This window comes from Aspergillus sclerotioniger, assembly GCF_003184525.1.
Source record: "Aspergillus sclerotioniger CBS 115572 chromosome Unknown BO94scaffold_7, whole genome shotgun sequence".
Lineage (NCBI taxonomy): Eukaryota > Fungi > Ascomycota > Eurotiomycetes > Eurotiales > Aspergillaceae > Aspergillus > Aspergillus sclerotioniger.
Genome location: NW_020290997.1, coordinates 50,477 through 71,717, shown reverse-complemented (window position 1 = coordinate 71,717; position 21,241 = coordinate 50,477). Strand labels below are relative to the sequence as shown.

At 52.0% G+C, this 21,241-nt stretch overlaps 8 protein-coding genes across 8 annotated transcripts; 5 read left to right on the top strand and 3 right to left on the bottom strand.

Annotated features, from left to right (window-relative positions):
• Positions 1-65: 65 nt before the first annotated feature.
• Positions 66-2,259, bottom strand: BO94DRAFT_583215 (Zn(II)2Cys6 transcription factor; the record flags this gene model as incomplete). Its single annotated transcript, XM_025615543.1, has 2 exons — positions 66-273; positions 347-2,259. The coding sequence occupies 2 exons, from the start codon at positions 2,257-2,259 to the stop codon at positions 66-68; spliced, it is 2,121 nt and encodes a 706-aa protein (XP_025469733.1).
• A 456-nt stretch (positions 2,260-2,715) lies between these two features.
• On the top strand, positions 2,716-7,172 carry BO94DRAFT_487438 (uncharacterized protein). Its single transcript, XM_025609034.1, has 3 exons — positions 2,716-2,759; positions 2,859-5,671; positions 5,722-7,172. The coding sequence occupies exons 2-3, from the start codon at positions 3,164-3,166 to the stop codon at positions 7,105-7,107; spliced, it is 3,894 nt and encodes a 1,297-aa protein (XP_025469732.1). The 5' UTR covers positions 2,716-2,759; positions 2,859-3,163; the 3' UTR covers positions 7,108-7,172.
• Positions 7,173-7,562: 390 nt separating this feature from the next.
• On the top strand, positions 7,563-8,336 carry BO94DRAFT_511864 (alpha/beta fold hydrolase; the record flags this gene model as incomplete). Its single annotated transcript, XM_025609783.1, has 1 exon — positions 7,563-8,336. Exon 1 carries the CDS (start codon positions 7,572-7,574, stop codon positions 8,334-8,336), a length of 765 nt encoding a protein of 254 aa, XP_025469731.1. The 5' UTR covers positions 7,563-7,571.
• A 777-nt stretch (positions 8,337-9,113) lies between these two features.
• On the top strand, positions 9,114-12,530 carry BO94DRAFT_622192 (acetyl-CoA synthetase-like protein; the record flags this gene model as incomplete). Its single annotated transcript, XM_025617053.1, has 4 exons — positions 9,114-9,407; positions 9,470-9,737; positions 9,793-11,981; positions 12,042-12,530. The coding sequence occupies 4 exons, from the start codon at positions 9,114-9,116 to the stop codon at positions 12,432-12,434; spliced, it is 3,144 nt and encodes a 1,047-aa protein (XP_025469730.1). The 3' UTR covers positions 12,435-12,530.
• Positions 12,531-12,780: 250 nt separating this feature from the next.
• Positions 12,781-13,763, bottom strand: BO94DRAFT_615597 (DUF3632 domain-containing protein; the record flags this gene model as incomplete). The annotated part of the gene is made up of 3 exons (XM_025616760.1): positions 12,781-13,232; positions 13,301-13,361; positions 13,422-13,763. The coding sequence occupies 3 exons, from the start codon at positions 13,761-13,763 to the stop codon at positions 12,784-12,786; spliced, it is 852 nt and encodes a 283-aa protein (XP_025469729.1).
• Positions 13,764-16,862: 3,099 nt separating this feature from the next.
• Positions 16,863-17,322, top strand: BO94DRAFT_357312 (uncharacterized protein). The gene has a single exon (XM_025607146.1). It carries the CDS (start codon positions 17,015-17,017, stop codon positions 17,258-17,260), a length of 246 nt encoding a protein of 81 aa, XP_025469728.1. The 5' UTR covers positions 16,863-17,014; the 3' UTR covers positions 17,261-17,322.
• Positions 17,323-18,116: 794 nt separating this feature from the next.
• Positions 18,117-19,276, top strand: BO94DRAFT_532800 (NAD(P)-dependent alcohol dehydrogenase). The gene has a single exon (XM_025611196.1). It carries the CDS (start codon positions 18,262-18,264, stop codon positions 19,255-19,257), a length of 996 nt encoding a protein of 331 aa, XP_025469727.1. The 5' UTR covers positions 18,117-18,261; the 3' UTR covers positions 19,258-19,276.
• Positions 19,277-19,578: 302 nt separating this feature from the next.
• BO94DRAFT_583209 (uncharacterized protein) lies at positions 19,579-20,615 on the bottom strand (the record flags this gene model as incomplete). Its single annotated transcript, XM_025615542.1, has 3 exons — positions 19,579-19,821; positions 19,872-20,137; positions 20,297-20,615. 3 exons carry the CDS (start codon positions 20,613-20,615, stop codon positions 19,579-19,581), a joined length of 828 nt encoding a protein of 275 aa, XP_025469726.1.
• Positions 20,616-21,241: the final 626 nt, after the last annotated feature.

The window sequence follows — 21,241 nt, the reverse complement described above, 5'->3', positions numbered from 1 at the left end:
ACGGGAATCAGAGTAGATCATCGATGAATTGTATTCTGGCCAGCATAGGCATGCATACCCAGTGGCTAGAAGAGAGAACTCGGGATGTTCGCCGGTGAAAACCCGGTCTCTAGCCAGTAGGACATGTAATTCGGCTCGGTGGCCGGAATGTGTAGTGCATGGTCTTGTGGCAGTCCGGTGTGGCTATCATTAGACATGGGGGCGGATACCGGGTCGGAGGGATGAGGCGCATATGGCACCGCGCCGCCGTCCGGAGGGGCGACGAGGTCGTATCTGCACAAGTAATATGGTAAGTGATCCGATAACATGACGGAAGACTAATGCAAAGCGGAGAAGGAGACCGTACTGTAGCCATGGGAAGGTGCCGAGCAAGTCCTGACTGAGCTCGACATCTGCTGTTGTCGACCGCAACGCCTCCTTCGCGATGCGCATCACGTCGAGACTCACGGCCTTGCCGCTGGTGGGACCGACATGTTGGATCTGATCAAGACAGTCGACGGCGCGCTCGACGGCGGCAAACACCTCTCGCGCGTGATCGGCACCCGTCATTGGGTCCAACACATCGTACAACAAGGTCACCGCGGCAGCGACCAGGACGGTGGCCGAGGACCCCTCGAATCGCGCGGGTGGGCACCGCCGGAAATACACATCGTGGGTCAGGTTTATGATGTGCGTCGCTGCGGCCAGGGTCTCATGGATCGAGTGCTCGAGATCGAGGCTGTCGCCCGCGCGCTGCTGGGCCTCGTCCCGCGAGGTGAAGAAGGCCCTGAAGAGCAGGGCCGGGCGATGCGTCAGCATCTGCGTGAGATAGTAATGACTGCCAAGCGTCAGTCGTTGCACTTCCTGCCAGCCCAATCCAATGGGTAGCGTCGCGTCGAAGAAGTGGAGGTAGAGGGGTAGGTCGCGCGTCAGGGCGCTCAGCAGCCCATCAATCTCAGCCGTCACCGCTGGCAGCCGAGTGAGATGTGCCATGCTAGTGATGCTGGCGGGCGAGTAGATTTTCAGGAATACCTGATCAGCGACGCGGCCGACACCAGCCATGGCGCGGATGAAGCCGCAGAGCCGGGCCGGGCCGTGGTGATTGCTGCTGGCTTCCAGGCTCTCGGGCGCCGCCGGCATGGAGAGGTCCTCGGGATGCGGGGCATCGATCATCTCATCACGGAAGGCAGATGGACGGCCAGAATAGAGGGCATTCATACGTTCATAGGCGTAGATTGTCCAGAAGGTGCGCTTAAGCCCATGGACGGTCACGTTTGTCCCGTCCATGACCTGGAAGCGATTGAATCCCAGCACCATCGCATTGCGGGCCGCGTGACCGAGGTATAGATAGGCATCATTTGGCCGCATGATCTGATATGCGTACATGGCTTTCAAAAGTAACAGCTGCGTGGAACAGAGAGTGGGATCCTCCAAGGCGGCCGAGCTGGGGTTCGTCTGCGCCGCAAAATGCTCTGCCCACCCCTCCAGCAACGATGTCTCCTGTTGGCCCGCGGCAATAGTCACCCGAGCGCCAATGGCTAGGACCATGAACAGGATCTCGTTCCGCTTGCCGGGGTTCTGTTGCGCCGGAGGCTTCCACAGAGATTCCCATTGCTCGACAATATCTAGGTGGTTAAGAACGGGGATTTGGGGGTGTATGATCTCGAAGAATGATTTGATCAGGCTGGTGCCCAGCTCCTGCGATATGTAGGCATCCTGGGCTCCAGATGTATTGCAGGCCCCGTTAACACAGAACATGAAGCGCTCTAGGTTCCATTTGCGGACCCCATCCGGCACCGAGTTACCGGGGGTGAGAAGGCTCTCATTAGTGGATCGGGCGATGCGCTGGCACATACGCTGGATGAAACAGAAATGGGACGAAGGTCCGTAGAACTGAAACGAACCATTGTCAACATTGGAGACCCCAATGCCGGCACGTAATTCGCGATGGCGTTTGAATTGGAAGGGATCGTTGAGTATTCGGCGGGCAGCTGAAGTGGCGGGCGTGGCGCAAGGATCGGACGGGGCGGAAGTGGAGGCGGAAGCAGAGGCAGAGGCGGACGCGGACGCGCCCACATGGGATTGCTTCTTCCTTTGTCGAGCTGGTCTCGTCGCTGATCGGTAAATACAGGGAAGACTCCGCGGTCGACAGCGCGCGCAAGGGGTTTGCCCGTCGCACCGGACCTTTCGGGAGCGGCAGCGCTCACAGGCCCGAGTGATTCGAGGCTCTGGGGGTCGCCTATGGGGTGGGCTGGAGGAGGACGGGTTGCGAGGGGACATGTTTTGTGGGTGAAATCATTGGTGTGCCGTAATATACTACTACTAGTAGTAGTAGGAAATGCGGAGGATGGAGATGAATGGATGGATGGTGGATGGCTGACGGCGGCGGCCGGCGAGTGCCTCGGCGGCCTGGACCCGACATCCGCTGCACGTGACCTCCCCCAAGCAAACACCCCTCCTTCTCCTTCTCCATCTCTCTCATCTCTCCCTTCTTCCTCACGTTGAACGATTCGGACACCCCCGCTTTACCCTATGACTATGAGTAGCCTCTTTCTCGGAGGCCGGGGGTTTCCTGCACAGCAAGCACTCGGGCTGCGAGAGAACCCACGCAGTTGAGCAGAAGAACAATGAAGAATTCCTGACTCTCGGATCAAGCTGAATATCCGAGCATCCGATCCGAATCCGCCATGCCCCCCCCCCCCCCCCCTGCTGTGCTGCAGATTGCTCTCCCCAACACTGCCCTTTCAAGCCTTTCGTTTCTTAATAACCCGCTCTCCAAGGTAAGTATAAAGCTCCCTGTCTTTGAATTTCATTGCTTTCACTTGTTTGGCTGAACCCACAACCAATTTGTTGTCTGGGAGAGCTAACCATGTCGACAGACGGTCCCAACCAGCATAGATTGACGGCGCCTCCAAGCCGAGAACCCTTGGATATCGAACAAGCAGACTCGTCTGACCAGCTCCCAATCTATCGCTATGACGGACGTGCCTTGGGCGTGGCTTTTGACAATGTGACTGTTCAAGCCTCCTATGCCGGTTGGCGGACTGTTACCGATCTCCCGCAAATCCTTCTCGACCTCCTTCGCTCGCCATGGCACCTCCTTCGATCGACCGTCACCCGGCACACCGGTCCTCATCGCAATGTTGTACAGGAGGTGTCTGGGGTGCTTTTCCCGGGTGAAACCATGCTAGTGCTCGGCCGCCCCGGCGCGGGTTGCACCACCGTGCTCAAGGTGATTGCCAACAACCGCGAATCATTTGAGGCCATCCAGGGGGAGGTACACTATGGAAAGCTGAGGGCACAAGAGATGACCGGCAAGCTAAAGTCAGAGGTGGTCTACTCCTCGGAGGACGATGTGCATTTTCCCACCCTGACCGTGGCGGACACACTGGACTTTGCCCTGAAGCTACGGAAGCCCGCCAACGAACCCGGTAGCAACGCACAGTTCTCCGCGAAGTATATTGAACGGTTGGTGAATGCCCTCGGGATTGGCCATACAAAGGGCACCATCGTGGGAGATGCATTCATTCGAGGCGTCTCAGGGGGTGAACGCCGCCGCGTCTCTCTGGCCGAAGCTATGACGGTCAACTCCACCCTGGTTAGTTGGGATAACCCAATCCGAGGGCTTGATAGCTCTTCGGCGCTGGACTTCCTTCGTTTGCTCAAACACATGTCTCGGGCGACAGGAATGACGAACGTCGCCACTCTGTACCAGGTGTCGGAGAGCATGTATCAAGAATGCTTTGACCGCACTCTCGTCATGTATGAAGGGCGAATGATCTTCAGTGGTAACATCCATGTGGCCAAGCAATATTTTGAAGAACTGGGGTTTTTCTGCCCAGAACGGCAGACTACTCCTGACTTTCTCACCTCAGTGACATCACCTGTGGATCGAACCATTCGTCCGGACTATTCGGGCCCTCTCTACCTGGACCCCGATAGTCTTGCAGAGGCTTTCAAGCGAAGCACGCACTACGCGCAACTGCAGAAGGATCTGCTGGAATACTCGGTTACGGCACGAAATGACCCAAGTGCTCTGGCGGCCTTGCGCCGTAATGTTGACGGCATACGATCAAGACTGGCTTTCGATCATGCAGTCGAGCCGACTACAGTCTGGAAGCAGATTGCCATCGGCACCGAGAGAACCTATCGATTACTCTGGGGCGACTGGCGGACCTTACTCACCATTGTGATCCTATGTATTCTGAACGCGGTCATCACCGGCTCAGGGTTCTATGCAGCCCCGCAAACTGCATCCGGTTCATTCGAACGTAGTGGTGCGCTCTTCTTCGCCGTGGCATACTTCTGTCTCAACGCCTTGACTGAGGTTGTGAAGACTGTCAACGCCCGCGCCATCTTGCTCAAACAGCATAACATGGGCCTGATCCACCCGGCGGCCTATGCTGTAATTCAGACTATCGCCGACATCCCGTCTGCCCTAATTCAAACCACCGTGTTTGCCTGCTGTTACTACTTTATAATCGGGCTGAGCGAGAGCGCGTCGCAGTTCTTTATCTTCTTATTATTTGTGTTTGTTCACTACTCCGCTATCTCGACCATGTTCCGCATGTTGGGTGCCTGGGCACCCAGTCTCAATGTCGCCTATCTATTGGCGGGCTGCGCCCTTCCGGTTGCCTGTCTGTACTCCGGGTACGCTCCTCCCGTTCCTACCATGCATCGCTGGGGCTCGTGGATCCGCCGCATTACTCCTACGCCTTACGCAATGGAGGGCATGATAGGAAACGAGTTCTATAGAATGCAGCTGCACTGCACCGATTCGCAGCTCATCCCCTCCGGTCCAGGCTATGGCGATATCCGCTACCAGGCATGTCCGATGGCGGGTGCCCAGCAGGGATCAGCCTCAGTGAACGGCGCCGTATATGCGCAGGATATGTACGCCTATACACGAGCACATCTGTGGCGGAATTTCGGCATTATTCTCGTCTTCTGGTTCCTCTACACCGTCCTAGGGGCCGTGGGTCTGACCGTCATGACACGTGATAGTAGCAATGCGACCGGTCCGGTGTACAGGCGCGGTGCTGTCATCCCGCGGCGCGACGAAAGCTCGGAAGAGAAAGTAATTGATTACGTCGCCGCATCCGACAAAGAGGCCGCCTCGGTGCAGTCGGAGACGGAGGTGGAGGAGGTAGTCGCCAGTCCGCAGCAGGTCAGCCGTGCCTCGTTCACATTTGAGAATCTTTGCTATTCAGTCATCGTCGGGGGTAGGGAGAAGCAACTTCTAGACAATGTGTCCGGATACGTGAAGCCGGGCCAACTGACTGCGTTGATGGGGGCTTCGGGAGCAGGCAAGACGACCCTGCTCGATAACCTCGCTCAACGCAAGTTCGAGGGCCGCACAACGGGTGAGATCCGCCTCGGGGGTGTGCCGCCTCATCCCATGTCATTTGCACGCTCCTGTGGTTTCTGCATGCAGCAGGATGTGCACGAACCTACCACAACCGTCCGCGAAGCGCTGCAGTTCAGTGCTTTGCTTCGCCGACCTGCTGAGGTGACCCGGGAAGAGAAGCTGGCCTATGTGGAGCAAGTGATCTCGCTCTTAGAAATGGAGAAAATTGCCGATGCGCTGGTTGGGAGCACTGGCGATGGTCAGTTAAGTGTAGAGGAGCGCAAGCGGGTGACCATCGGGGTGGAACTCGTTGCAAAGCCGTCCGCGCTTCTTTTTCTAGACGAGGTATGTGATCCGACCCGAGACCGTCCGAAGCTGACTGACAAATACCACAGCCAACGTCCGGCCTGGATAGTCAAGCCGCGTATTCTATTGTGGCCTTTCTGCGGAAGATTGCAGTGCAGGAAGACGTCCCCATCGTGTGTACAATCCATCAACCCTCGGGGGTGCTTTTCGAAATGTTCGATCATATCATGCTGCTCGCGCCTGGCGGACGCACGGTCTACTTTGGGGAAACAGGCACACACGCCTCGACGGTGTCCGGCTATTTTGCCCGGCATGGAGCAGTCATTGGCCCCGCTGACAACCCGGCCGAGTTCATCATCTCCACCGTTACGACCAAGGACAAGGACTGGCCACGGATCTGGAACGAGTCAGCCGAGCGTCAGGCACTCCAGGACAGGATCAATACCATCAATGCAACGCCTTTTGCCCCAGGGACCCTGGATTCCCCTGAAAAGCGGGCTGAGGGGCGGTACGCCATGCCGCTCTCTCAGCAGATTGTGATTCTAACCCAGCGGCACTGGAAGGCTGTGTGGCGCAGCGGGCAGTATAACTTCAGTCGGCTGGTCAAAACGCTATTCTTCGAGATGTTCGTTTCATTCACCTTCTTCCACGTTTCAAATAGCACCTCCGGGCTGCAGAACCACATGCTGGGTATCCTACTGGCCACGTGGATCATCCCCAGCATAGCGGCGGACGTGCATGCAGTCTGGTACGAGAAATGGTCCATCTTTGAGGCGCGCGAGCGCAATGGCGTGTATGATTACAAGGCGCTGCTAGCGGCGCTGGTCCTAGTCGAGATTCCCTGGTTCCTCGGCCTGTTCACGCTGATCTTCCTCGTGACTTTCTGGACGTTTGGTTTCGCTAGCACGGCCGGCATCGCCGGCGTCGTGTACGCCATGTACCTGTTGTTTGCCCTGTTTGGACTGGGTTTTATCTATCTCATGGCCGCGATCTTCCCCAATGCCACCATGGCTGGCTACGCCCTGTCCCTCTTCTGGGTGACGCTGCTCATGTTCTCCGGTGCGGCGAACCCGCAAAGCGCCCTCAACGACTTCTATCGCCCCTGGCTCTGGTGGGCTGATCCACTCACCTACTTCTTCGAGGCCACCGTCGCCACCGTCCTCCACGGGGTAGAGGTGCAGTGCAGCACCGGCGATCTCGCCGTCTTTGATCCGCCGGCCGGCCGCACGTGTCGCGAGTATCTTACGTCGTACCTCGAAAATAGCCCCGGCTATCTTCTTAATCCGGCGGCCACGCAGTCCTGCTCGTTCTGCCTCTACTCGGTTGGCGACGAGTACGCGCGCACACTGCAATTTTACTACAGTGACCGCGGGCGCGACGCCGGCGTGTTCCTGGGTTTCTGTGTGACCAATTTTGTCTTGCTTTGGGGGGTGACGTGGTTGGTGCGCGTGCAGCTTCGCCGGTGGAAGAAGTAAAGCTCTGGGAATTAGATAAGGCCATCAGAAGTTTACTCTAACCGTGTGTATTAGTCTTGGTCTCGTTAACTATATACAATCTAAACCGTGTGTTTCACCGGACAACCTTCCACTCACTGCCAATTTTCGTCAGGTATCTTATCGTCACGTGCAGCCAGGAGAGCTCTGAGTACTAGTATTTACAGTCCCTCTTATTTGAGATGAGACGCAGTAGCCACGTTCTAGATGCAATCCATTTAGTCAGAGAAAGCGGATGAAATAGCTCGGGACGGGAGAGCGCCCTCGAACATCCGAACCACGTGGAGTGCCAAGCCCTCTCTCGGAGTCTCGGCTGGCCTCTTCCAACTGTAACATCCGAGCCACATACAAGAGATCACGCATCATCCCCGGCAGGTACTAATTATATAGAACATCGTCTGGCGCGGGAATGAACCTTATTCCCCTAATTTACCACCATCACCACCATGCCCTTCACCACCACCGACGATCACCAAGAGATCTACTATGAAACGCACGGCGCCGGCGAGCTAACCCTAGTTTTCATCTCGGGTTATTTTGGCATTGCCAACATCTGGCAGCCGTTGATCAGCCGCTTGAGCGCCAAATGCCTCTGCATCGCCTACGATAGTCGTGGCTACGGGCGATCCTCCAAGCCCACCGACGAGGAGGCCTACAGCGTTCCCCGGCATGCCGCCGACCTACACACCATCCTAACCGCGTGCACCGCTAGCCAGGTCGTGCTCATCACTCACTCCATGGGCGGTTCCATCGGGGCAGCCTATTGCCTCGCGCACCCGGACCGCGTCACCGGCCTCATCCAGACCGGAACCTACTTTGACGGTGTGCGCATGCGCAAGGTCCTAACCTACGACATGCTCACTGCTGGCGTCGAGAACCCCTCCGAGTGCGTCGCATTCTACACCAGTATGGGACTCGACACCCCCACCGCACTCGAAGCTGCCAAGTGGCCTGCTTACTGTCGCCGCCACAACGCGAAGGCTTTGCTCGCCTGGGATATCAGCGACGCTTACGCCACGTTCAAGATCCCTGGGCTGGTGGTGCAGGGCGAGCTGGACCAGGCAATGCCGGTTGAGTCCCTGGTTAAACCCATCGCCGAGGCTATGCCCAATTGCCGTGTGGAGGTTCTCAAGAGAGTTGTGCATTTCCCGCCTACTGAGGCTCCTGCTGAGTTGGAGAGGTTGATTGAGGGGTTTGTGCGGGAGTTATGAGATGGGTGGTGTGCAATGGATGTAAATTTTTTTAACTTGGTAACTAAAAGTTATGTATGCAGTATGGATATTTTGAACCTCTAGAGGTATTCTACAAGGAGGGTTCTGGTGGACGATGGTAGGCTAATCAGCCTAGTGTCTTGTTTTACCGTCTAATAACATTTGTTATTTTTTAACATGTTATCTCTAGGCTGTTACATGATTCAACAAGAAAATCTTTTTGCAGGGGTCACTGGTTTTTATTGTTCTTCTACTTCAGGATATTATGTTCATTATAACTGCAAGTACTCAAGGGGTTCCAGCTGCCCCAACATGAGGCATGGGAGCGACCAAGCTAGATGCCAACAGATGGTCCGACCGTCCATGCCGGGACCTTTCCCAAGCAGGAAGGCGGGGGCTGTGGCGGTTTCCTGCCTGCATGATGTGGCTGGAGCCCTCCTGTGCAAGACTGTGAATAACTTCATGCTGGGGGGTGGAAAGGTGGGACCGAACTAGTCTGGATCGGTGGGACACTCCGAGCGGGATTCCCCGCGATTACGTGACTGTAAGAAGTGAAGGATTTGGGGGCTGAAGGATCAATCTTTCGTCAGATATAAATCCATCAAGAATAGAATATACGAGTTTCTGGCCAATGGATGGGTTAACATTCTGCAGAGAGCCCCTCATCATGCATGGCAGCCAAGCGGGGTTGGGCTGGTTGCTTACAATAAGAACCACCCCTGTCCGTCGAGCATATCCAGATCAGCCACCTGCACCTTGATCTAGCTGTCAACGATCATGGCAACCACCGGAAATGTCCTTCGCAAACGGCTTCTCACCACTGAGGTGGATGCCATCGCCGAACAAGACCCTGGCAGACGGTTCTGCGTCATGCCCAAGGGGTCTGAGCTGTCGGATGGCCTGCGGGAGGTTTCGATTCAGGACCTCGCTCGCGGCATCAATTTCATGTCCTGGTGGATCGACGCGCAAGCCGGCAAAGGCCAGTCTTCTCAGTCCACAGTGGCTTACATGGGGGCAAATGACATTCGCTACTTCATCTTTATCATCGCCTGCCATAAGACCGGCTACAAGGTGGGAGGCTCTTTGGTCGTGGGCAGACTCCCGGACGGGCTGACCTCGCAACTCCATAACAGCCCCTGCTGCCTTCAAGCAAAAACTCCGACGAAGCGCAGCTCTTCTTGCTAGATGAGACCAAGTGTACCCGGTTCTTCTACAGCGAGGAGCGGGAGCGCAAAGCCATAGAGCTCCAGCAGCTTCGTCCCGAGCTCGATCTCTTCCAGCTGCCATCCTTGGATGCTATTTTAGAATCAGAAGAGGGTTTACGCTCCTATCCCTTCACCCAGTCTTACGAGGAGGCCGAAGATGAGGTCTTTCTTATTGTTCACAGCTCCGGATCAACTGGTACGGGTCTATCCTCCAAAACATAGTATCGCGACAAGCTAAGCACACATCTCAGGAATGCCCAAGCCAATCCCCCTAACTCATGGCTACTTCAGCACTCTGGATGCCCTGGCCTACCTTCCCCGCCCCGGGGGGAGGCGTCTGACTATCTTCTCCGATCTCAGCCCGGACAATCTCGTCCTTAGCGTTGTCCCATTCTTTCACATGATGGGCGTCGTCGCTTTTACGGAATCTATTTTCCATGCGGTGCCATTCCTGTATGGACCGGAGAAACCGCTTTCGGTTGACTTCTTAACCGATCTCATCAAGTTAGGGCAACCATCCACGGCCCTTCTACCCCCGTCGATCCTCGACGATATATCCTTGTCAGAAGAAGCCCTACTCACATTAAGTACACTGGAGAGTGTCTACTTCGGCGGTGCACCACTTTCCTCCGAAACGGGAGATAAGGTGCGCAAGTATACCAAGCTCATCACGGCACTGGGATCGACCGAAACGAGCATCATCCCATCCATAGTCCCAGAGAAGGACGAGGATTATGGCTTTCTCGAGTGGAATCCCAACTATGGCGCAACCATGGAGCATGTCGGAGATGGAATCTATGAGCTAGTTATACCTCGTCCGCCCACGCGCGATTACCATGGCATCTGCCATACCTTTCCCTCGTTCACCGAGTACCATACCAAGGACCTCTTCACACAGCATCCAACCAACCATCAGCTGTGGAAGCACCACGGTCGCCTAGACGACGTTATTGTCCTGAGCAACGGGTTCAAGTTCAACCCGGTCATCATGGAAACAATGATCGAAGCACATCCTCGCATCTCACGAGCTCTGGTAGTTGGGAAGTCGAAGTTCCACACTGCTTTGCTAGTAGAGCCGTACTGGGATCCGTCGGGCTCGGATATTGACCCCGAGTCGTTCATTGAGGAAATATGGCCTGCAGTAGAGACAGCGAACCAAGCGGTTGCCGCTCACGGACGGGTCCTCAAAGACAAGATTGGGCTCTCGCGGAGGGACAAGTCATTTCAGACGACTCCGAAAGGCTCGACACGAAGAGCTGCGGTGCTGAGAGACTACGCCGAGGAGATCGAGGCTATCTATTCCAGAAGCGATGAGGGTACAGTGGCAGTGGCTGCGCTTCCAGAAACGCCAAATCCGTCGAATCTCACTCAATACATTCATGAGTTGGTCGCCAAAATTCTCCAATGGTCCGACTTTAGCCATCAGGAAGATCTTTATAAAATTGGCCTTGATTCATTGCAGACGATCCAGCTCTCCAAGTATCTGCGAAGCGCTCTACTGTCACACCGCGGTAATGCAGCCCCAATCAATCTGACCACCCAGATGGTTTACGCAAATCCCACAGTGGAAAGGCTGGCTCAGCTGGTTTTACAGATTTTGGACGGTGGCAACACGCAAGAGATATCTCGGCCAGAGAAACTCAATGATCTGGTGCAGAAGTACACGGCCGACCTGCCATTCCAGGACTTGGCTCCAGTCCAGAATGGACTAACCCCCAAGCAAAAGTCAACAGTGATCCTTACTGGATCCACCGGCTCCCTCGGTACCTATCTCCTTGATGTCCTCCTACAAGACCAGACAGTTGCCAAGGTCTACTGTTTCAACAGAAGCGACGCCAAAACCAAACAAGAAAAAAGCTTCGAAGAAAAGGGCCTAAAACATACACCGTCAGACCTTGGAAAGGTTGAATTCCTCACAGTTTCATTCGGAGATGCCCAATTTGGCGTCGACCCTAGCAAATACGAAGAACTACTCAGCTCTGTTGACACCATCATCCACAACGCCTGGAAAGTTGACTTTAACCACAGTGTCGACTCCTTCGAAGACCCTCACATCCGGGGCGTACGGAACTTCATCGACTTCAGTTTGCAGAGCAAACACCGCGCCCATTTTTACTTCGTCTCTTCAGTCGGCACCGTTGGCGCCTGGACCTCGCAAATGGGAGAAACAGTTCCTGAACTGCCAATTGATGATTCTGAGGCATGTCCGAACCAGGGCTACGGCGAGTCCAAGTACATTTCCGAGCGAATCTGCTACGAAGCAGCTCACCGGTCAGGCATGCCAACAACCGTATTCCGCGTTGGGCAAATTGCAGGCCCTACCACCGCTAAGGGACAGTGGAATCCCCAGGACTGGCTTCCCACTATTATCGCGACCTCGAAAGCGATAGGTCTGGTCCCGGATACACTAGGCTCAAGGGTGGTTGATTGGATTGCAGTGGTAAGACTTCTTTCTCTCCCATGCAGCAATATTTGTAACGGAATACTAATATTATGGCAGGACACCCTCGCCAAAATCATCAGCGAAATTATTCACACGCGCGCAACCGAGTCCACTTTCCCCAGCGCAGTTTTTCACCTCGTCAACCCCTCGAAAACAACCTGGGAATCACTCGTTCCAGCTGCTCAGGAGATGTATCCCCATATGAAGCCGGTAGATCTATCGACCTGGGTTAAGCACTTCGAAGAAGTGAGCAACCCATCCGAGCAGGATATCGCCGAGAAACCGGCTCTCAAGTTACTCGACTTCTATCGCGAGTTCTCGGAGAATACTACGCTACTAGCAGTTCCGCTTGCCGTTGACAAGGCGAAAGAATCCAGCGCCACGATGGCATCACTTGGGGCGGTTACGAGGAATGATATGATGAATTGGCTGAGGCAGTGGGGTTTCTAAATTGTACCGTGTTTTCTCTTGGGGTAGTCGTTGTCTAATTGAGTTTCATCGGATGTTATATATAAGCAGGTAATGCTAGTCGACAGAAGAGTCCTCAATCAGTCTGTTGAGATGTGTATCAAGCAGAATATTAACGCAGTGACGTATACAATCTCTAACTCGGTTTAAGAAGCCAGACTTCCTACAGAGGGCATAGTTTTACAGTCATCTTACAAATATAATGCCTTTTGTGAGACAACAAAGAACTGTAATAAATTAATTAGCAAGGACTGGGCTTCTTTCTTTTAACCCCCCGCTTCTTCCCACTCTCCTGACATCTCCTCTTGATTCTGTAGCACTAGTCCCCCCCTCATTCATGAGTCTTCCCAAAGATTGAATCCAAGGAAATCATTATTACCAGCGCGTTCCTCACACAGATCCTAGGCACTCCAGTCATCTTCATGAGCGCATTGTCAAATCCATCCCGCCAAAACTTCCATCTCTCTTCCCCAACCACGGGTCCGCCGTATTTCTTCCCAACTCCCTGCCTTTGCCCTTCTTCCCTATCCTTCTTCTCGCCCTGGGCAATTTCTCGATACACCCATTGACCAGCATATATCAAGAACATGGCTGCTCCCAAGAGAACGCCGGAGTAGCATTCCACTAGTTTTCCTTCCTCATCTTCATCTTCGAAAGCAGTCTTCATCGTTGAGATCAGCCATTCGTGGCCATCGTAGGATCCGTTAGCACAAAGTCGCGCGATGAAGGCTCTTAGCTGGACAAAACGGCCTGGATCGAAATGGGATGGGTTAAATCTCTCTGTTTCGCGGTCAGTGTCGGTATCTGACTAGCATGTAGAACTCGAAACTCCAAGGAACAAAGCATACCAACACCCGCCATGAAATCAAAATATATCTGTAAAGAATTTTCATAGAATTCGAGAATATGCTGATGACAGAGTCAGCTTTATGCAATCACGGGGCTTTTCACTGCTCATACAAATCTCACATCGACTCTGGGAGGAAGAGTAATGCGATCGGATCGCAAAAGCTGCTTGAACAACGATGCCAACAGGTCCTGACCGGTGTGTGCATGTGGAATCTGTCCAGCTACTTTCAGGATGACTTCAAGGAGCATTCTGTTTCCAGCACCAGTGTCATAGCCGGGTTCCCCTTTAGCGGGAAGCATTGTGTGCAGCTGGGCAGCAGCTTCGAATGGGGCTAAGCATTTGTACCCCTGTACACAACATTTTATAATTATGAATGCTGTGTTGTTGCGGTAGCGAAGCATGGATTCGTCGTCATCGGGGAGATTATTGGGTTCGTTCCATTTGAGGTGGGGGGATGGCATAATGGTCAAATGAATACTGGACTTGGTTGGTCGTGAATTGGGTTTAGCAACCAGAACGATGTTAGGAGTAGGAGGTGTCCAGGATTCAAGCGGAGCTTGTGAGTGGAAGGAATAAAATATTTTCGGACAAAAAGTGCAGGTTTATATAGGGCAGGGATACGAGCGTTTCCATCCTGGAAACCCTAATGACAAGATCCTAGCTCGAGCTAACAAGCTGTCGGGCTCTTCATTCTTACTTTCCTGAACTTCCCATATCTTCACACTTGTTCACCAGGTAGATACCAACTTTTGCCCAGTCTAGGGTCTACCCGGTTTGAGAATAGGGAATCTTCAGCCTTCTGGCCAACAGTCTCCGCACTTCAGTGGGCCCTTCCGTCTGTCAATTGACTTATAAATTGACATCGAATCCCCGGGTTTCAGCATCTGTTTTTGGAGTGAACTCACCATGCACCAACTCTTTGGCTGACAACAATCATGGAACTTGGCAGTATCCATGGCTAATCAACAATACTGAGATCTTGATCTATTCGGGCCGAATTTGATGGTCCACAAATATATATACGCTCGATAGAGCAGGGCACCCATCAATCTACAGGAGAATAAATCTCAATTGACCATGTTTCACCATGGCAATCAGAGGAGGATAGACGCACTGTCTGTGCAGCATGGTTAATGGCAGAATTATCATATAAGACTGGACCCCTCCTTTCGCTTTACTCTTCTTATCATCTCCAATCACCCTATCCTTAAACACGCTTTACCGATTTTTGAATGACATGATTTCCTTATTTGCCGTGTTTCTTCTGAGTTTATCAAAGCACATGGGCTTGGTCACTTGCGTGATATTCCTGGTTGCGACACTTGTCCGCAAACTGCATTCTTTTGTGGACTTTCCAGGTTTTTATCTCAAGGACACCTCAGCTCCCTCGTTTTGACATATACCTCACTGCTGCATCCCGACGATTCTTACATTCTCATCATGTCCACAAACCAAACCATCGTCGAGAAATAGACACAGACAACTCAATAGACAAATTTCACCAACAGTCTAACTCGACAACAAAGAGAACTTGGTCAACTTGCAGATCAGATTCCTGGAGCATACGTGTTTAAACACTTAAGATTCCTCTGTTTTGACGTGCATCACCTCAGCCGCGAATTCAGATTCCACGCCGATGCTATAGGCCATTCAAGCCTCTAACAAAGTTTACCTGCGCTAGTCAAAAGAAGGGTTTACTCCGTTTTCATGATATATCATCATGGTCGGGACAAGAAGTACTTCCCCTGGGGGTGGGTTTATCAACCCCCGGTCACAATGTACCGCCTATCTCGCGTACTCGGACGAGGCATTTGTTCATCCCAATGTCGTGCTGTTCAGGTGAAAGGATATTGCAGGATGCTGGCAACTTAAATTAATTCCCCACCACGCAAACTCGCTGGAATTTGACCTCATTTGTTACAGCCTTTCCAGTCTGCGTCGATCGTCATATCACTAATTCGGTGTCGGGGCAATTGTTGATCCATTCTTCATATCAGATAATACATCTAACCTCGAAACACGGCATGTCTTGAACCCAGAACACTATCCCACCAACGATGACCTACAGGATACATCCGATAAGATGTACCAAAAAGAAACCAACCGGTTGGTCCAGGACATCGCCCTACCGGATCAGAGAGCCCGCAAACCAACCAAAGTGAACCAGATCACGACATCCAAGACGCAGCATTGAAAGCCGGGCCTGAAGCAACTCACTTCCCTACTCAAGGTCTTGTGTCACCAGTGTGTGATAGGTGCTGCCTCCTCTCTTCCCAGCTACTTCCACCCCGTCACAGTTACTTGACAACCACTATCCTCAGGTTCTCAATCCTCCACTAAGGGAGGCATGGATCAAGAGAGAACCTAAATATCCCTACCGGATTTGGCGAAATACTGCGGCCGTTGCTATCTTTATACTAGGCCATCGTCCTTCTTATCCTCCAATTGAGCCCTTTCAAACCATTACATATATAACGGACACCTATACAATTATGACATAGATACATCGCGGAACAAGCATCGAGTGATCTCTCACCCCCATTCGTCCACTCTTATTCTCCGTGATCATCCTCCATGGTCACCATCGTAACCATCTGCTATCACCAAGAATCATGGACAATCCAACACACGCAGCACGAATTGGACTGGTCTTCCCTTGCTATGGGATTCAATCTGCACCTGTACTATGGAAAGCGACTGCTGCTAAATCAATACTTCCCTTATCTCGAATAGGTCAGAGTTTTTAACCAATACGGGTATCTTGTTCATTCGGGATCAAAACCTCATTCAAGTCGGATGTGGTATGCTGCGTGATAGATTTTGCAATAGGATGGGATTTGGTTTGCCGCCTAAATCTCTCTCAGTCCTAGGTCTTTCTGAGTTGACAAACTCTCCCACTGGGAATGTCTTTTTTCTGCTTTGACTTTCTGTCTCTATCTACCTCTTCTCCCATCGCATCTACTTGTCTACTTATCGTGATAGGCTTCGACACCATGGCTTGGTCTTGAGTGCCCATGCTCAACAGCAAGCATCCTGGATCGCTTCTCCCATATCCATGATGATGAAGGGGCTCTGAGATGTGGTCGGTTTGATTTATTGTGGCGTGGTGGTTGCGGGGTCGGATTGTGTTGGGATAAGAGGGTCAAGGGGTCAGTGTGGATCTTGATGTTAAGGGGTAGAAGTATGGTGCTTCGCTGGCTGATGCTGATCGAAGATGAACTGGATGTACTTCAGCTTCAGTAGAGCCGGCCTGCCTCGGCAGTGGCTATTTTTAGTATCTTATGGTTACTCGATATCTACTATACCGTAAACAGATATCCTCTGCCTCAGGCTTCAATGCAATCCTCTAATGTCCTCCCACTGTGTGCAGGTTTTACTATCGACACGCTGATTGGAACTCTAATTTAAGGATGCTGGATCTGGTTGACTATTGTAAACCTGCATGATGAGCATAATACATTCTCTCATGTATCAGAGCTATCAGCAATCTTAGCCAGCCGAATGAATCCTGGTACATTCAGCCAGTAAACCAATGTTAATCACCTACAGCATCGACAAAGGAGACGGTTTGGATCCCAATAGATAGATAGCAATTGACTCCAGTTCATCAACTTGCACTCAAAAACCTGACTAACTCAGCTTAGAGTTCGAACTGGGTTCTCTCGTCTCAACATACCAGTCTCACTCCTCACCCCCAAACCGTGTCGTCGCTATGCCTTACATCCTAGCTGATCAGTGTCCAGCTATTGTGATGCTATTTCTCCTACTCAACTGGCTATTCCAGTCATACGTATGCAGTAGGCCACATCCCACCCTCTCACAAGTACTCTCCATTCTCAGAGGAAGTCATCAACATGCTTACCAAAACCAGGGACAAGTCCACATCGCCGGTACCCCATCACATTACGAATCTGGTATCAGTATGATCCATCGAAATGGGTCATCTCAATTTGAATGATTGAAGTAGCTCATAGCTAATGAGATTGATGCGAAACAGATGCGGTTGGATTAGGGGGTGTTGGTTAGTGAGGTGCCCGTGTTGGAATGGGAGGAGTATGTGAAAAAGGAATGGGTGGTTATTCCTAGAGCTGTGCATGATGTTTCGCACTCCGTGGAAGAACATCCTGGTAGAAGGGCGATGGTTCAGATGGGAATTGGGAGGAATGCGACCGTGATGTATATGGGCAGGGTGTGGTTTTATTCAAATGCCGCGCGGAATTTCTTATCTGGGATGCGGATGGGGTCATTAGAAGTGGGATTGAGGTGGAGGGTTGGAAGAGGGGAGTAAAGGAGGTTTCAACTGCGATGGAATCATAAAGTTGGTGGGTATTGGATGATAGAAAGATGGTTGTGTTAGGGTTCATCCTGAATAGGAAAGCGGGAGGTTAAAGTGTTGATCGTGGATTTGGGTGCCGGCAGCCAGCCAGCCGTCTTTGTCCGTGGGTTTCATTGTTCTCAGTATTTCTCAAATACATCGTCCACAAGACAAGTATAATGATAGATACATAATACCTCTAGCCACGACGATGAAGGCCCGAGGCTGCTCATATGTTTAACAACCATCCCGAGCATCGATCATGACGGCATACAAACCTAACGTCCAGCCACCAAGCAACCCCGGAACACCAAACTCTATACTACTCGCCAACACCATTCAAAGTAAAGATATGCTTCAAGCTCATCAACACCCAAACTCTAAAGTGAAAAAAGCACCCGCATCCGCCATCGCCGCATCCATCCGACACTGACCTCACCAGAAATTGTTGATATCATCGAGGCACGATTTCCCGATGCGGCGAGGCGAATCCAACTCCACCACAAATGATGAGCCAGTGACATCATACACGAATACCCCCTGGTTTATAAGAATTCGATTTTGAGAACCTTGCAGACAGGCCAGACACATTCCTTCCATTCCTGAATTCACTTATATAATCAATTGGATTAAAAACCATCATCATGGGGTACGATTTCACCGTTTTCAAAGGCTCCAAAGACGGATCCATCACCGAGGGCACCACCCACCGCGATGACCTCCAACGCGACGAAGTCCTCGTCCGACTCACCCACTCGGGCGTCTGTTTCACCGACGTCCACTACCAACACGCCGACATGGCTCTGGGCCACGAAGGCGCCGGCATCATCGACGAAGTAGGTCCGGAAGTCCAGGACCTGCAGAAAGGCGATCGCGTAGGCTGGGGCTACCAAACCGGGTGCTGCGGTCGATGCGCCGAATGCCTCACAGGGTGGGAGACCATGTGTCCGGAACGCAAGATGTACGGGAGTGCGAACCTCGACCAGGGTTCGTTTGCCACGCATGCCGTGTGGCGCGAGCCGTTCCTATTCAAGATCCCCGATGGTATCAGTAACGAGGACTCTGCGCCGCTTATGTGTGGTGGATCGACCGTGTTCAATGCCTTGCATGTGTCGGGGGTCACGCCTACGTCGCGGGTGGGCATCGTTGGAATTGGTGGACTGGGTCATCTGGCGATTCAATTTGCTGCCAAGATGGGTTGTGATGTTGTGGTCTTTTCGGGGAGTGATAATAAGAAAGAGGAGGCGATGAAGCTGGGGGCGCGAGAGTTTTATGCCACGAAGGGGGCTAAGGAGCTTAAGATTGGGAAGCCGTTGGATAATCTGATCGTTAGTACGAGTAGTCAGCCGGATTGGAAGCTCTACGTTGATGTGCTGGCGCCGGGGGCGGTGATTTCTCCCTTGTCGGTGGATAATGAGGATTTCAAGTTCCCGTATATGGCTCTCCTGGGCAAGGGACTGCGTGTGCAGGGCTCGGTGGTTGCTGCCAGGCAGGTGCATCGGGATATGCTGGACTTTGCTGCGTTGCATGGGATTAAGCCGGTGGCGATGAAGTATCCGTTGAGTGTGGATGGGGTCAGCGATGCTATGAAGACGTTGGAGGCGGGAAAGATGAGATATCGGGGGGTTCTGGTTGCATGAGGTGGGGATGGATTGGGTTGTGGTAGGATTTATGTTATGGTTTATGAATATAATTCAATCTCTCATTCCTGATCTGTCATGTTTGTCGTATATGGTCGTAGCCTGGTTGACCGTCCTTGCATTCGGGGATAAGGCTTTGATCAATCAATTCTGTCCGTCAGCATTGACAGCCCCCTGAGTTCGAAATCAGAGCCACATTCACAGCGGCAAACCTAAAAGAGTCAGTCATGCCCGTGTTTAGACAAGCGATTGGAGAGACAAAAGAAACCAAACCAATAAGGAAAGGGAAAGGAGAGAAGGAGAGAGAGGAAGGGAGGGAGCTCACGCAGTCGCCGCCGCAAATATCTCAACCCTTCGAGCCCTAACCATCAAACCCAACGCCAGCGAAAAAACAATATTATACACCATAATGGTAACCATTCTGATCGCGGTATCCTTGATAAAGTATAGAACAATCATGGAAGATGCCGGTAGAACGGCTGCGATCAAAACACTAAATAGATATGTGAATACCTTGATTTTTCGATCGCTATATTGCCAGGTACCCGTATCATCACTTTGTTTCTGATAGAATTAGCATGAAAGTTCAACGCCATTCTAGGCAATGTACACACCTGATACTTCTCCCCCCAGCGCTCGTGAAACCATGGAATCACTCGGTTAAATATCCACCGAGTCATGGTATCCACCCCCTCATGTCTACTGAACAACGCAAGCATGTCGTCTTCGTTCCTGGGATGATACACATTCATCTCTGCGGCTGTTTCGAAAAACATATTGCCGCATTCTGGTCGGTCTAGCCAGTCTCGTAGCACAGCGAGGTCGCATTTATCTGGTGCGCTGAGACGTATGAGGTCTCGTTGTTGGATGAGGGCCTTGTCTACTGGGTGTGAGATGATGTCTGAAAATGGGGATTTGGGGATAAAATAGAATTTGTGCTGGATGTCAATGGGAAGGGAAACAGGGGGGGTGCAAGTCATAAGGCATATATACCAGCCAAGAAGGCAACTAATAGATAGACAAGAAAAAAGGCACTGACTATACTTATCCAACAATTCACGCACTTCCTGAATCTTCAGCCACTGCGTCGGATGCTCCTCTTTTGCTCGTCTCATTGAATCTTTCAAGTCCCGTACCGAGAACGGGTAGCCCTGTTTCTCGTCGTCCTGCGAGTCCTTGTCATTCTGGATGATAAAGTCCAGATCATCCTCGATATTCGAAATTTCTGCTTGATAGTAAAGAAGGCTTTTGATGTTCAATTTGCTGAAACGACGAAAGAAGGCTAGCCCTGGATCCGACGCGATGAACGTTGCAAGTTTATCGTATCCTTCGACGGGGCGGATGTTCAGGGTAGACATGACTCGTCGTATGTTCTATTGAGGTATGTAGCCGACACTGGTATGCTTCAATGATGAAAATCCTATCAGTAGAGAATATATATTAGCACCGTGTTTATATAGTTTACTGAACAAAGCCTCGACATTCTCGGGGCCGTCTCCGAATGAGGCTCAAGGCCTCATTGTGGCTGTGAACCATGCCCCTCCATGATCACAATGTTAGATTGCCTTGATGCTTGCTCAGGATTACTTCCTTGCAGGCCGACAAGACAGACATGCATGTCATCTCCTCGTCGGGTGATTGTTCAAACATACTGAGGGGCACGTTACCTGCCTTTCACATGTCAGATTGTCTTCTATCCTGCAATACCCTGGTTCTCGCTCGAGGCGAAGCACGCGGTCATATATATTATCCGAGCCTGGCTAGATGACACAGGGATTTGCGCATCCATGTGAATGACACTTGTGATCCCTTTTCGTGACATTAATGACGGTTGCTGAGTATGCTGGCTTTTAGTGCGACCCAGCTCAACACATCTTTCGGAAGGTCCGGGAGCCGTGCATTCTGATGCGTTTAAGGAGCATAGGAGCTGTTGCAAATACAACCCCACATATGCTACTTGGGCGTCATTTACTGGATGATAATG